At 44.8% G+C, this 16,630-nt stretch overlaps 1 protein-coding gene across 2 annotated transcripts in view; it reads left to right on the top strand.

The window, feature by feature from the left end:
• NTM (neurotrimin) overlaps window positions 1–16,281 on the top strand; it is a 396,615-nt gene extending 380,334 nt beyond the window's left edge. The window contains exons 6-8 of one of the 2 annotated variants that reach the window (XM_058544788.1): window positions 1,807–1,958; window positions 10,570–10,602; window positions 14,907–16,281. In XM_058544788.1, coding sequence (XP_058400771.1) covers window positions 1,807–1,958; window positions 10,570–10,602; window positions 14,907–15,007 — 286 coding nt within the window. In that variant the 3' untranslated portion in view covers window positions 15,008–16,281. The remainder of the gene's footprint in view (window positions 1–1,806; window positions 1,959–10,569; window positions 10,603–14,906) is intronic. The other variant, XM_058544789.1, reaches the window with a different exon arrangement.
• The last annotated feature ends 349 nt before the right edge of the window (window positions 16,282–16,630 follow it).

Raw genomic sequence — 16,630 nt, 5'->3', positions numbered from 1 at the left:
CCTAGAGGATCAATATCTACATAACAAGCTGGAAATATAACAGTGGTGTCTGGTTGCACAGCCAGATGCCTCATTCCATTCGGACAGTGCTCACATTTTAATTAAGTCCATGGACTCAGGCCAGTTCACTGTGCCCAGCTTATGAGAGAGAAAGACTACCAGAGGAAAATCTATGTAACAAAAAACAAGACAAGTCCCTCCAACCAACCTTCTGACTTCCCTGGAGACAGATGTTGGGTGAGAACTAAAGCCAGAACCTGGCTTTCTCTTCTGATCACTGATCACAGAAAGTTTTGGTGGTCGAGAGAATCATCCTGTATTCCTACAGAGATGACACCTTCAGATAATGACAAAGCAGCTGCACTCTATGCCAAAAGCATACTGTGACCCAGGGACAGGCAGGGCTTCTTGATATCTGACTCCATAGAAATGTATTATATTAAATAACATTTTATAGTTATGAAGCGTTTTCTCATCATTGTATTACTGGGCTTCACTTTCTATTTCTGCCTTGAATATTGTCTTTCTCAGTTTGATGACTCTGATACCAAGCCATTTGCCCCAATTTGTGTCCCCTGAGCCCGTCCCAAAAGACGTCCACCTTGACATTGTTTACTGTCTACACATCCTGCTCCAGCCAGGCCATAAACAGGCAGCTTAGATTTGTGACCATGTTCCTTGAGATCCTCCATTCAGAAGGATTTTTTTTTTCCCGCTAGTATTTATTTTTCCCGTAGCATGGAATCAACTTCTAGACAAGGAAGACAGATTATTTCAGGGAAAGTAAAAGTTTGGCTTAAAGCCAATTCTCTGAAATAGGACATTCCAGAATCTTTAAAAGGAAGAGAGTTGGCCTTATAATTTCCATGTAGACATGCAATTTTAATAGGAATTTCTGCTAACAACCTTCTATGATGGAGGATATGGCCCTACCAACCCCTAAAGTAGCTATCTCCTTACCCTCTCCAACTACCCAGTATTGGTATCCATGGTTCCAATAAGTATATCTGTTTTCCCCACTATCTGTGGCATTTCTCTAGTGGCCCCTACCACCAATACGAGAACCCTTGTGGCCTATTGGACTGCCATAATGGATTGCTCAGGGATACTGTCCTGGCTCTGTAGGGTCATATTCTTGGGAATCTATAATCCTTCCCAGACTGATTCGCTATGATACTCTGGGCAGATCACCTCTCCTAAGCCCTTCTGAGTCCCAAACATAAAAATGATTGCTGACTTTTTTTTCCTATTCACAGCTCCAAATAAGGTATTATTTGTAGAATGCCTCAAATTTTAAGGGCAAATTTTATTACTCAGGTGCTTGAAAAACATTGTTCTTTCAAACCCCTCAGGCTGTTCTTCTCTTTGAAGATTGAGCTTTTCGTTTTCATGGTTGTCATCATCATCACCATCATCATACTCATTATCACCATCATCAACATCAATTAAGTCCACACTTTTGAGCACCTACTGTGTCAATAATATTGTTCTGAATGTCACACAGCTGACACATCATGTTTGTTGAAGGCACCTGCCTTCAGAGAACTTAAATTTCTGTATAGAGAGGTGAATATCTGTGTGGTGCCACAAGTGTCTCCAGACACGTAGATAAAAATAGAGAAATACAGTTATATGCATCATTGTGTGTGAACTTCTTGTGTATTTGAATGGAAAAAATAGCAGTTATAATGATGTCAGAGCAGGGGCAATGAGAAGATCATTAGTTCCAGAGTCTTATCTTCTTCTCATGAGAAAAATATAACCATGTCCTTTTTTCTCCTTTTTTGTCTCTCTTGTTTGTCTCAGACTGATTGAAGGAAAGAAGGGGGTCAAAGTGGAAAACAGACCTTTCCTCTCAAAACTCATCTTCTTCAATGTCTCTGAACATGACTATGGGAACTACACTTGTGTGGCCTCCAACAAGCTGGGTCACACCAATGCCAGCATCACACTATTTGGTAAGACTGAGCCCTGAGCTGAGCAATAGAAGAGGGGAGGGCTTATTCAGAGGAGGAGGAATTGGGAAGGAAGGCCCAGAGGAGCAAGTTGAAGAACGTTGGGAATTAGTCAGGCGGGGGTGAGCGAGAAGAGGAAGAGAGAGGAGAGACAGAACTGGTACATGTGTGAATGTAGATACTGGGAGTAGGAAAAGAAAGGTTCATGTGTCATTCTATAATGGGAAAAATTCTGATACAGGAGAAAAGGGCTTTGGGATGCTGAAGTGACATTAATTTTTTCTCCTCGGTGATATCTCCTAAACTAACTATGGAGATTATAACTGGGTATAATAGTAAATAGCCCAGAGAGGAACATTTACTACTTTAATACTTTGTTCATTGGATTAGTGTAAAATGTTACCATTTCTGAAACGTTTTCTGGCCATTGGGATACGGAAGAAACTGAATTATATTTATAAAAGTGGAATCATGGACCTGGGGATCCTGAATAATATTACCTTCAGAGGGAGAATTAACATAGAGAACGGGATGTCCCTAGTTCTCCATTTGCATCAAAGGGTGCTGTCTGGTTGGATTAAGATATATTTATCCAGCCAAGCCACCATCCTCACGGAAGTCACATAGTCATTCATGCATTAATTCATTAAACAACGATTTATTGAAGGGCTAATGTGTACAAAGCAAATTGCTATGTCTTCATTACATATCTGGCAACTATATTGGTGCCAGAAGCAAGTAAAGGAAGCAATAAACAAGCTTCCTTGTAGACCCTGGATGTCTGGAACTGCTGTGAGAAGAACAACCAGTCCAAAGTGAGTCTGGATGCATGTCTGTGTCATCAGGCAGGACTTGAGGCATCCAGTTATGGCTTCTGCCCCTTGATAGATGCAGATTCTCCTTATGGCTACAGGGCTAATTTCTGGTTGCTTTTGGGGCAAAACCCTCCATACCCAACAAGTTCAGTTAGGTTGGAATTTTTCAAATCTGGTCCCCTACTCTTCCACGTTAATAAACACCTCAATGATGTGTTGGGGACGGAAAGGTGAGAAAGTTAGCAGATAGTTGGCAAGAACATAAATCCTTTTATTCTGAGAACTCTCAGATAATCCCATAGCTTCAAGTACTTCACCCTCACCCCCTGGCCCTGCTACATCCCTTCCATGGCACAGTGTATCCAACGTGCCCCAAATAACCTGCCTGTGCTGCTCCATTGTCCCATCTCTGCTCCCAAGTCACAGTCTATCCCCCTTCTATCCAGCACATAAAGTCCAGCTTTATCCAGGAGGGCTGAGAAGGGCAAGTCTGCTCTTGATCCCAGAGCTGGTAGCTCAGAATGGGCAGAGCTGTGGTTAGAGTGATTGATCTGTCTGACATCTCTCACACAGGGTTGGTCGTAATTGCCCCTCACATTTGTCAGGCCTTTTTGGCTTTGTGGCAGGTGTATGTTTGTATGAACAGAAGGGCCAGGATTAGAAAGGAACGGACCCCTCCTTCCCTTGCCTTGCAAATTTAAGGCTGTCGCTAGCTTTCCCTCCCACCCCTCCCAAGTCCTCCCCTCCACCCACAGCAGTCCTCATTCCTGTAAGCAGTCATCCTCTGCTTTTGACCTCCTCACTCTTCTGATTTGGATGCATGAAATGGTTTTGCAATTGGCTTTATCACTACTATCTAATTCCCTGACCTCTTCCCCTTAAGCTATCTGAAGATGAGAATAGGGAGAAAAAGCCAACGTTAAGAGTGAAATAGCTGGCATTTGTGACAAGGCATGAGGGGAAGCATGTGTCATGAATCTGCTCTTCTCAGCAGACCTATGTGTGGCAGTTAACCCCCCGCCAGCGGTCTGTCAGTGTTCACCCTGCATCATTTGGGGTGGTTCTGCAACTGCCAGCTTTCTGGAGTTCAGGGTTCTCTAAAAAAATGCAATCAAAAGTGATAGAATGTATTCAAATCAATTTAGAAAGTCCCAGTCAAACAATGGTGAATGGGGTACCTGTGGGGATGTTCTCTAATGCACAAAGTCTCAGAATCTTTACATGCTAAATCTCTAAGAGGGAGAAAATGTTTGGAGCATTTTCCAAATTTAATCAAACAGAAACCAACTTTTTAGCCTCAATTGAGAGACCATTTCTGAGGAGCCCATCACAGAAATGCCTCATGGGTGACATAGTTCCATGGAACTAGTGAAATCCTATTAATGTGCAAGATGGGTGTTTCCACTCCATTGGCTCTCACTGAGGCTAATCCAGACATTGCAGCCCCTAAACTCATTATTGAGGCCCACCATCAATAAGGCTGTTTGACAAATATAAACTTATTAGGGAGTTTTTCATGTCATTTCCCATTATCAGAAGACCCCTCAGCTCAGAGCCATCAAGCAGACATGCGAATTTGGAAAGCAGAATTTACTTTATGCGAATATACAAACTGTGTGATGAAGTTCATAGCATCACAGAAAGCCAGCTAAATTATCATCATTTTGCCACTAACTTGCACATAAACTGCACACCCTCTGCACATGACCTGAATGTTGACAAGTGAGGAATGCTGGTGCTGGGGGGCTCCCATTGTGCTCAATATCTCTGAGGGTACTTAGGCCAAATGGGGCAGGGGTGGTCCTTCCTATCATGAACCAATATGGTTCTGAGCATATGATCCCTAAAACTGCAGAGATTACAGGAGACTCGGAGAGTTCTGCTCCCATAATCCTGAGTTACAATGGTTCCTGGAGGGACCTTGTTCCTGCAGTGGTGCCATGGGATCAGAAATTCCTGGATTTGGTCTCCCAAAGTGAAAAAATGGGGATGGAGATGTGGGACAAAAATCTCATCTGGAAAGGGACTTTTGTCCTTTGTTAGTAAATCAGTACCCCAACTCAGCAGAAGCTAAGAGTAAATCCATCTGCACCGGAAAATGTACAAGTGGCCAGCTCCCTCACTTCCCAACTGTGGCATCCAAGTATGGAAGCATAAAGCACTTCAGTGCTTCTCATGCTGCATCTTGTCCTACCACCTTTGGTTTTTGTGTCTTTCTTTATTTATCCATTCCTCCAGAAATGTTTGTGAAAGGCAGTATACAAACTATATATGACAAATATATAGCTACTGTATATAATATATGTGTTTGTTTTCATTTTTCTCTCTTGTATGTCCCTCACCCGATTTAGAACTAAATGAGCCTACAAGCTCAACTTTGTTGCAAGGTCAGTATCCCCCTTGCTTTATGGTTTCTCTCCCCTCCCCTTTCTCCCAGAGTCCCCATTCCCATCTCCTTTTCCCCCTTGCTATGCACTACCCAAGGATCCTACCTATAAAATTACTTAGAGGATGGTGGTGGAAGCTAAGGAGGTTACTGGGAGCTGGCGAAACTCCAAAGATAGCTCTGTTTTCTCTGCTCATCCCTTGCCCACACTTCCCCAGAAGGATTGGAGGGGAGAAAGGAAAGGAAACATCATTAATATTGCAAAGCCCGGAGACCTGTGTGAAGGCAAAAGGTTGAGAGAGTGAGTCTGAACCAATAGGAAGACAACTCCAACCCAGTGAACAGTTTTCATAATGAGAGTCCTATTGATGGCCCTCAGCAACAGAAGCAAACACCATTTGCATGAAGATTCAAATACTCCCTAAAATGCATCAATTGGTTCACAATGAGGTTCTCCAAGGGAGAAAGGTAGGCATGGTACAGCATGCATGGTAGTCAATAAGCAGTGATCTAGAGTGGGATGCAACTGAATTCTAGTTCAGAGCCTGACATTTAGTAGTTCTGTGCTGTTGGGCAAGTCACTAAACCTTATTTAGACTCAATTTCCTCTTCTATAAAATGGAATTATCTGCCTCATCTACCTTAGAGTTGTTCCAACGTTCAACTGAGACTACATATTAAAAAGGCTTTGAAAACTGCTTGGTGCATTTTGAATCATTAAAGTCCAATTTCCAGATGCAAGCTGCAAGACAAGGGCTTCCCTCATTGTAATGTCAGAGGGTTCATTAACTCATTTCTCAAATCCTTCTCCCCAACCCTTTATATCCTGTTGCACCCCAAGCCCTTCCCTATGTATGACTTCTACATCTCTCGCCTCTATTTGCACGGATCTTCAAATTTTCTCAAGGTCACCAGCCTAGCATGAATGATTCACTAAGACCATGACTAAGCATTTGGGCAGAAGTGGGGCTGGACTGAGTGGTGGAATAAGATGCATGCTGCCTGTGCTGCTTTTCTCCTCATAAGGACAGTGCTGACCACAGGACAGCCCAGCAAGAAGGTAGCTGTGAAGACAATGAGGGGAATGGCTTTGTCTGCCTTCTACTCCAACCCCTGACCTTTCTCGTCCCACTGCACCCCACACCCATGCTGTTCATCCATTCAGCTCTAGCTTGGCAAACAAGCATCAGAGGATGGCAGACTTGAAAAGTAGGGGAGGAGATGGAAGGAAATGAATTATTTGGAAAGCTGTTTGACAGATGAGAAAAATACTTTTATCATGAAAAGATTCAGGGCTGCATTAGTCACCTTCGTGATGTAGAGTGCCATGGTGATGAAGTACAAACTGGAAAATGAAACAAAGCAAACGTGAAGTCAATAGAAGCCTTCAGGTTCAACTTATGATTCAACTTATGTTTATTGAACCCCTTGTGAGGCATATTCACAGATCTAAAATAGAGAGCCTTAGAAAAGTAACTAACATGAATGGTCAAAGGGAAATTTGAGAGACTGGAGCTAAGACAGATGATGCTGCAGGATGTGCTTTCAGAAGTGACTAAGCTCATTCTGATCACTTAGCTTTTCATTCTCAGAGGGAATAATAGATTTTAAAACAGGTAGTGGTTGCTAAGGAGTTAGTGGTTAACTGAAGGTGTACGTAACTGATAGAGAAAGCATCGTTCCATTCCAAAGCCAACAGTAACAGTACTGACCAGAAACAAACAAGCACTACCTGACTGCTGAGCACAGGACCAGGAGCAGTCTCCAGCTGCTGAGACAAAGCTGGCTGCCTCACTTCCCCCTGCTCTCAACTATGAACTTGGGTGAAAGGATCTCTAAGCCAACTTTCTACTCTGATTCTCAAGATGCTTTCAACTCCTCATTCTTCTCACTGAGTGCAGGGCACTGGATCAGGGCCAGAAGTTGTAGATTGTAGACATCTAGAACGTTCCAAGATTTGGATTAGTCTGGTCTTCAGTATAGCTCTTGGACTCTTTTGTACAACTAAGGAATATTTTAGAAAAAACAGACCTTGCACCTGGGACATTTCCCTCATTCATCTGTGTACTTTTTTTTGTTTTCCTCCTCCTTGGCTAGTCTCCTATAAAATAGAGAGCTACCTATTTTCTCATGGAATACTCCCAGGTTAGTTACATTCATCTTATGGGACAAATATGAAGCAAGATTTGCGTGAATGTGTGGATTTCCACTGACAGGGAGCCCTTGGCTTGAAGAGAAGTTTCAAGATATTTTGCTACCCAATATCTGGACAGAGTAGAAAGGTTCCAATAAGAGAATTTCATTCCTCCTTGGCATTTTCTGCCACACTTGAAATATTTTTCTGCTCCCCTTAGCAAACAAAACAGATTGCATGTCACCCTCATATTAATATTTGGTCGAGCAGGACTCCTGCCATGATGAATAAGGACTGAGGGATGTGCCAGCATCCCTCACTGTACTCCTTCACAGGCAAGTGTGCTGGGGCCCACACTGCAAACTCAGCAGCTCAGTGGCTGTTCATTTCCATGCACTGGTCCTTTGTCTTTTATCTCCTAAGCATTAAGTCAGATTTGATGGTATCAGCGGGCTGGGAAAGGTTGGCTGATTAATGCCTATGAACCTCACAGTGACCATCAAACCAGCTTATTAAAGAATGGGGACTAAAGTAAACTGATTCAGAAGGAAAAAATTTCAGTAGAAGAAATGATCAGTTCTTCCCTGCAGACGATTAAAGACAGTTAATTAGGCCTAGCCATCCAGCAGTTAGCATTTCTGTGCCACATGTGTCTAAATAACAGAAGATGTAAAAAACAAAATCCCCTCACCCTCTTTCTAGAAGGCTTATATATCCATCCTGACATGAAACCAGCCTCCTCTGCCCACTAGAACCAGACAGCAAGCAGCCCTGTGCTTACCTCGGTACCTGGATTCAGCCACAAGCATTGGCTTTGGTGGCAAAAAGATCACTTTATGGGTTGACTGAAGAAACTGAGTTGGAGGTTTGCAGGGAGAGGGGTTCTTTTTTTCTTTTTTCTTTTATTTCATTTTTTCTTTATTTTGAATATTTTTTTCCACTCTACCTGGCTTCTTAGCAACACAAAGTTCACAAATTCCAGTCAAGCTTTTGGTGAGGAAAATACACGCTTGGATTTTCAGGGATTGTTTATTTTCTTGCTAGCCAAGAGTTAACTCAAAGGCTTGAGTTTATGGGTAGTGCTCACTTTGGAAGCTCAAGCAAGACTCATACTTCTAGAAGCTGGGCCCAACAGTGATAGTACATCAAACAGCATAAAGAAGACAGTGTTAGCATTTCTACATCTCTTCTTAGTACCAAACCAAAGGGAATGGGCTGGAGTGCAGCATGAAGGGCTTAGAGTAAATATAAAGACTCTCTTGGCTGCATTTCCCCCCTCACTGTGGTGAGATACAAGCAGGGGCAGGAGCGCTCTCTAGTCAACTAGAAGAGTTGAAATATTGCTACCTGGAAAAGCCCAAGGATAAGTTCTAGCTGAGGTCAAGGATGAGTCTCGAATAGTCCTTTACCTATGTGGACACTAGAGTGTTGACCTTCTTTCAAGGAGCGTGGGTTGGAGATTCAGGGAAAAAAGTAGCTGGATGAGAACAATTAAGCTGAAGTTGTTTTGAGATCTTTGCCTTATAGAAAATCAGTTCTGGTATCTAGAGCACTGCAGGAACTTTGCTTTCCAACTATTTCTCTTTCTGATAGTTCCAACAATCCCAACTACCAAACAGAACCCTTCCCTGTGTTGGTCCTCCAGCAGAGTCTAAGCCAGCACTCCCATCACTCTATGGGCTACTCTCCCCTAAACGTACCCTACCTTTGCACTGCTTATGGTGTGGCGGTGAAAGGCCTATGACGCTTTATCCCTCCAAAAGTCCTTCTTCAGAGTGTCCTCCCTCCTTCCAGTTATCTTCCTTCTTGGTACAGAAAGACTTAAGTCAGTGGTACCTGAATGAGACAATTCATGAAAATAGCCCCTCCTTAGCTTTGAACTGGTTTCTAGGGCCCAGAAATCACTCCAAGGACTGTCCTTGCTAAACACGCAGACAACATGGCACCAGCAGCCCTCCTGGCTTGTCTCTACCACCCGGACTTTACATCAGATCTTCTCTGAATCACCCCTTTGATCTTTGAGCATAGATCACCTCTTGCATCTTTTTCAGAGTGACATCTCAGGGTTGCTAATGTCCACTGAGATCAAGAGGGCTATTATGTCTCAGGTGCCTTTAAAGAATAGATTGAGAGCTTGAATGCACAAGTACGTATGCATCTGATTTTCGTCAAATGTTTTAGTTAAGTTTAGGTCGAGTTATATCTAGACTCTTTCCTTCTAAATGTGAGGACCTTTGCACAGAAAATGGTATCACTTCGATGCAAAGGACTTTAATGTCATTTTCCTTTTTTTTCTTTTTAGCTGTATTGAAGTATAATTGACAAAGAAAATTATAAGATCTTTCAAGCATACGTTGTGGTGATTTGATGTACATATGCATTGTGAAAGGATTTTCCATCCTCTCCATACCCAGGGTGAACAACTGCAGAGGCCCCTACCTAAAGAGTGAAGTCAAAGATTAGAGATCATACTACTTCAGGCCAGACAGGACATCTGCTGTCAGCAGAAGAGGCTCTGTGGATTCTTCGGAGAGCTCGAAGTTTGTGAAATGGGGATCTTTCGTGGTCCAGTCAGCAGAGAGGAGCTGGCATCCCAGCATCTCCACAGGCGGGTCCCAGCAAGTGCTAATGTAGCAGATGCTTATTGCATCAGGTCGTCCAGAGAGATAAAGTCCTGTGGGCCAGCTTGCTATAGTCTGAGGCATCAAGAGAAGTCAGATATCAAAGATCTGGGCTCCTTTGGCACATGTAACCTAGCTCCTCAGTGTTTCTAAAATGCGTAGATAAATGCCAAACTTTTACATCTCAAACATAGCATGGGCGCTTACTTTCAAATTGCTGTTGTGTAACCCATTTGCATTAGCCAATTTTATACTTAAAGCCTACAGACTTCACCTAATTAGGGAGTAGTCTGGTGACCAAAGAAAGAAAGTTCTACAAAGAAGTATTTATTGGCTTGGGGCCCCAGGCTTGAAGTCCCTGAGTTCCCTGCTAAAACAAGGTGGATGTGTGGCTCTCTATGGTTCAGAGATCCAACCTGACTGTCATTCATATCCTCCACTGGCCCCAACTCAACTTCATGGCAACCGACTTCCCAGAAAACCAGAGAGGGGCAAGTATGAGGGCTGGGCTGTGGTCAGGACAGCAAGAGGCAGGTGCCCCAGGGCTGGAGGAGGCCCTGGGCCAGAGCACTGGCTGTTCCCAAAACTATCTGAGGGCAAAGCAAGTGCCTCTGGCTGCTTTCTACCTTAACAGTGGCTTGTTTTTAATTTCTTTTAGAGGTGAAAACTACAGCTCTGACCCCTTGGAAAGGTTGGTATATTTATTTTCCAGGCAGCTGCTGCCTTGGTGGGAATGGGGTATGCAAAACTCGTCACTTTTCTTCCGAGACGCCTTCTCTTCTGAGCTAACCCCAGGAAGCAGCCCAGTGGGCACGCTCCCTGACCTTGGGCTGTCTCTGTGTCAATTGAGATTAATCTGTCCCCAAGGACACACCACTCTCCCTGGGCAGCTTCCACTGCAGACATTTAACTTCTCTTTGTTGGCAGCACTAATGAGCACCTGCCAGTGTCCAGAATAGCTCCATGTCTAGCTCCTCTGTGCCAGGCCTGCCTCTTTCCTTGCACATGACCTTGACTTTGCATGCTGCCCTTTGCTAACCTCATTCTCTCTCTCTCTCTCTCTCTCTAACTTGGAGCTGGAAGGGAAGTGGCTAGAGGGAGGGAAAAATGGAAGGAAAAGGGTGGTTCTTGGGTGAGTCACTTGGCTACAAATAAAATGCATCTTATTTGAGCCTTTCATTCCTGCCAGATGTTTCTGGTGGATAATTGACACTCATCACAGTTCTCTGGGACCTTAACTGTCCTGGTAATTAGTCTCTTTAGGCCTCTGCAGCTCTCTAATGAGATAGAGGCAATTAAAAAAAAGGCATCCACAGCGGAGTGGAGGCGTGGCTGGATGAAGAACAGAGGCCGTGTCACCAGGCAGATGGGCTGAGTTGTCACTCTGGCCAGCTCTGGCTCTGGGAGAGCCTTGCTCCAGGACACTGTGGTCGCACCTGTGTGGGCAAAAGGTCCTCTTCTCATAGCATTCTTCCATGGGGCGGGGAGCGAGGGCTGTCCTGTGTGGTTCTCACCTGAACTAGTAGCCGGAGGGCAGGGGCTGGGGACTGGCCCAAGGCCTCATTCTCTCTCTCCTCTTCATTCTCTGAAGATGGGAGAGTTACACAAAGCAGCAGGCCCGAGTTAGTGGAAAGAAAATTGCATTTGGAGATAGAAGTCAAGGGACCTTGAGGAAGTCACTTAAGCCCTCTAAGGGTAGGTTTTCACATATTAAAGCAGGAGATAGATAATAATCCTTACCTTGTACATGAGTGTCTGTAAGGGACCAGAGCACCTTTCCAGCTGCAAGCACTCTACTTGCAGTCCTAATCGATGTGATTTTACTTCTGTGTACACCACCCCTCAACCACAGGAATGTTCAGTGACTTTTATTGGAAAGAGTTAAGAAAAGAGGGGAAGGAGGTTTGGAAGAGAAAACTGAGGTAAAGTAGAAGGCAAGGTGGGAAACAAGTTTTTTGTTTTGTTTTTTGTTTTGTTTTCCTCCAAGTAGAATCTTAAGAGAAAGAAAAACACAGAGACAAAGTAAATATGGGTGTGTCCACACGCATCACAATGTTCTGGCTCTTTCCTTCCTTCAACAAACTTTTATTGAATAGAGGAGGAAATATGTGACTTGGACAAATAAAGAGATTACAACACAGGGTGGTACTTATTTTAATAGCAGGATGTACATGGTGCTGTGGAAGCAAACCAGAGTGAGTCAAGGAAGGCTGCCTGGAGGAGGTGACTGGGGATCAGAACAGAACCTGGAACAAGAAGTGGGAGTGAGTTGGGTGAAAGATGTTTCAACCAGAGGGGCAGACGGTTTGAGGGTGTGAAAGGAAAGAGAATATGGCTGGAGGGTACACACTCATGTTGCATGGAGTCAAGGGCAGGGAGAAACCAAAGAATATGTGGGAGAAAGAGAGGCTAAGGAGGCAGATCGTGAGCTTATGAAAAGCAGTGAGTGTTCTACCAAGCAGTTGGGAAGTTTTGTAAAGGCTGTAGAAATCAAATAGTTCAGTAACGTGATCAACATGGATTTGTAGAAACATCACCCTGGAATTAGCATAAAGAATAAACTCAAAAGGTCAAGGTCACAGGTGGCAAGGCCCAGTTTGCTAACTGTTTTGGAAATTGAAAGGAGAGCTGTTGCAGTGTCCTCTTTGAGAGGATGTGCGGAGTACCCCTGCCTCAGTGTTTCTCCAGAGACCACCCCTGTTTCCTCCTCCTTCTGTCCAGCTTTGTCCAGATCAGTTTTCCTGGACATGCTCGAGAAAAGGAAGGGGCGTAGTGAGGGGAGAGAGTGTAGGGGGGTGAGCACAGGCCGGCTGTGATCCTGCACAGTGAGTGACAGGAGACAGCAGCAGCAGAGAGGCCCCACAGCTTGTCCAGGGTAACAACACACGCAAGAGGAGGCTCTGGCACACTCGTGGCCTCTTCCTTTCTTCTATGGGAAGAGTTTTCTGACATACCGAGTCAGGACCCTCCCTACATGCTCTCTGTGGTGCATCCCAGCAGGCAGCAGAGCCACAAAGGCGCTCTGAGGGGAGCAGCAAGGAGACCTAACACAGTGCCCAGAGAGAGCACCTACAGAGCCGCCTAGCCATTGTGAGGTGCCCCGGGGGTTGCTTGCCAGCTCACAGCCACCTCCCTTGTGGCACTGCAGAGTCCCTGGCCTGCAAACAAGGTTTTCCGACTTTTCTTACATGGTAACCAAGCCAGGTCCCTGCTGGGCTGTGTGCCTGGCTTGTGGCATTCTCTGTTCTCCCTGCTGGAGACTTCCGCTGGCTGGGTAGCCCTAAAAGGAGGAAATGCAGGAGAGAAGCAGAGAGCATTTAATGCAGAGAACTGCCTTTTGTTTCCTTTCTCTTTTCAGGGCATCTTCTTAGCAATGGCTAGGGTACAGGGGTGGGGGAGGGGATGCGCTGGGATGCGTGCGCGAGTGTTTTCAAAGCTGTGAGTGTAGGCGTTCAGGAGAGCAAAAGAGACGAAAGAGAAAAAAGAGGCATGCCCCAATGGACGTGTGTCTGGCCAGGAGCACGGTGTGCCAGACATGCAGAACACATTTGAAATCACTGTGCAATGCGCACATGGGAAGATAGAATACAGCCACTAACTCTGCCTAGCTTAAACATGGAACTGGGCTCCCACAAAGTCCTGCTAGTCCAATGGACTCAGAAACAGCGTTTATGTCTTAAGAGTCAGCCTCAGGCACAGGCAAGAGTCTTGGTGTGAAGGATCTTGCCGTGGCCCGGAGCAGAAGGGCTTCCTCATAGTACAGAAACAGATAAACTATCACCTGAGAAGGTATCAAGGAGTGGCTTCTCTCCTGGGCTTCCAAAGGCTGCTGTATAATAACAGAGTGACTGAATATCAGAGCGGGAGTTCCTGGTGGTGGTTTATATAGAAACATAGTAGTAAGATTTTAGAAGACACAACCAATTAGTGACCAATGGTAAACGATAAGCATCTCTGAAATTGAAATGTAAATCATCGGGAGCTTTCCAGGAATGCTTCCTGATCACTTGTATCCCACCAGGGACTGGGAGAAGGAGAGCATTGCGTGGCAGATGCCTTCAGTCTTGTGTTGCCCAGAAGGTCACCTCCCTGCAGCAAGGCGGGCAGAATAGGTGTCTCGTGTGCTTCTCATCATGAGAACTTACACTGCCGGGAAGTTCTGGCCTTGGGTTGTATCTGTTTGGGTTGGTGTGTGCCTTTTAGGGAAAGGTGTCATCCATCTCCCACCCAAAGACATACACTGTGGAGGTTCTGCATCCCATTGTCCATGTAAATCTTCCCTTACTTCCATGTACACGGCAAGAGGCCTCTTGTTCCTTTACTGGATCCCACCTCTACTGCATGCAGGCTGGTTTTGGCCCTTCAGGCATGTAATACTTGCGCTAGGTGTGCTGTTACCTCGTCCAGATGGGGAAGGGGCCAAGTTCTCCAGGTGGAAGCCCAGGCACTGTCCTGAGATAGGGTGATTGACATGATGGATAGGACGCCCGACGCAGCAGCAGCAGGGAGACAGATCGTTGCGTCCAGCAGGTCCTTTCCTGCACAACAGGCTGAGCAGCTGGAGGGTCATGTGAGTGTCAAGTCAGGCAGTGCTCAGAAGTGTTTGGATGATGATGCAAACAATGGAGGGGTCTTACTTTATTGAAGCTCTGTGTAGGCTATTAATTAATCTGCACCTTCTTCTTGAACTTGACCCTGAGGCCTGGCCTTAGCATGTTACAACACAGTAGAGGAGTAGTGGCCACCAGCCCACCTTGACCTGATCCTCATATTCTCTCTTTGCATAGGAACGCTCCCCATTATAGACTGTGCATCCAGGGGATTGAAGCTATAGAAGGTTCATTTCTAATGCAGCCCCTATGTAAGCAATTGGAACACCAAATGCTTCCAGTTAGAGGGATGCTTCATCAGAGGCAAGGCCTAATGACAGCAGGCCAGGTGACAGAGGTTCCATCTTATACCAGGTGGCTCCTGACAAGTGTGTTCTCTCCTCAGGCCCGGGCGCAGTCAGCGAGGTGAACAACGGGACGTCGAGGAGGGCAGGCTGCATTTGGCTGCTACCTCTTCTGGTCTTGCACCAACTCCTCAAGTTTTGATGTGAGTGCCACTTTCCCACTGGGGAAATGCTGCCACCACTGCAACCACCAACACAACAGCAAAGCAACTCCGACAGCAGCAAGCGCAAACCCGTTTCTAAATACGATACCGTCAAACAACATTCAGAGAAACAGAGTCCAATGGGACACAAATTCGAGGGAGGGGACAAAGAATACTTTGGGAAAACAAGTTTTAAAAGGAAATCGAAAGTCACCTTGCAGGCCTTGCAGATATGTAGGTACAGCTGAGTTTTCTTTCTTTTCCTAAACGGGAAGAACACACACCTGGCTTTGGACTCACCTGCAAGCTGCATTGCATGACCTCTTTGTTACCACGGGGGCGAGGGCTCAGCCATTCTGCCCACTAACATGCCCCCACCAAGGAAAATTCTGCAGTCGGCCATCCCAAATTCAATCAGTCGATAGAGATGAACACAGTGAGACCTGTGGGCCCAGATGTGCCACTGCGGCCCCTTTCGTAGACTGTGCCACTATTGGGTGTGTTATGAAACACAAAATTTAAAAAAAACAAAGAAAAAGGAAACTAAACAAGACAGCCTGACAGCTACAACAATCCCACAATCAACAGTCACAAAAGATATTGTTAAACTTTTTTTTTTTTCATTTTACTACATGGACATCATGGATAATAAGGGATTCTGATTCATTATTAATTTTATTAATTATATTTTCTGATATGAGTCTAGAACTTAGTGCAAAAACAAGACAAAACTAAAAAAATACACAAATGAAAGGGGTGAAGAGAAGTATGTTTGGTAAATATTAAAAATGAATAGTGTACTTCTTAACTAGGTTTACAACTGGTGGACCACACACCAGGCATTAACCACCTGGTGAGGATTTGGCAAATCCACCAAAAAAACATGCTTACGATTTAACCAACATCTCCACCAGCGCTACAGATTTCTCCTTATTCTGGCATTTAATGCAGAAAAATACTGTGCTTCTACATGCTGTTTAGAAATGGAAGGGTGATCTGCACTGTATCTTGAGTTTGTTGGCTATGCTTCTTTCGATGACATATATTATACAGTATATATACACATATATTTTTTTTGTTAGAGTTCTAGCCATTTTATTTCTCAGCAGGGTCCTTTCTCAGACATTACTGCATGCTGTATATGGCGTTAGCTGTGTGTTGATCTTCTAAAAGATGATAGAGTTTACTGGTAATTGTGTAATCAGCTCCTGCCTTTTTATTTTCTTGGGTTATTTACATGTCAGAGACATTTATAAAAAGAGAAAAAAAAACAAAACACTAATACCAGGCCAGCGTCTTTTCCAGGTGTGGCTCTCGGAGGTGAAAGCCCTCATAGGCCTCGGGGCATGAACAAACATCAAGCAATTGAACAGCTAAACAGTCAGTAACCACTTGCTTTAGCCCATTATGGGAATCTCTGATGCCTTTGTGACCACTGGAGAATTGAATCTTCTTGGTTTATTTTATTTAATTTCCCACCTTTGTGTGCGTGTGTATGAAAGAGAAGAAAATGCAGTTTTTAGGTAAATTTTTTTTCCTCCCCAGAAGCCTGGGAACCAGAGAGGCCTCGGGGAGGGGTCCTGGATGTGATGAGGGAAAGTGGGATTGGGGGCTAGGGGAGG

Source organism: Diceros bicornis, chromosome 7, assembly GCF_020826845.1.
Source record: "Diceros bicornis minor isolate mBicDic1 chromosome 7, mDicBic1.mat.cur, whole genome shotgun sequence".
Classification (NCBI taxonomy): Eukaryota; Metazoa; Chordata; class Mammalia; order Perissodactyla; family Rhinocerotidae; genus Diceros; species Diceros bicornis.
Note: the sequence above shows the minus strand (reverse complement) of the source record. Positions and strands in the feature narration are given on the sequence as shown.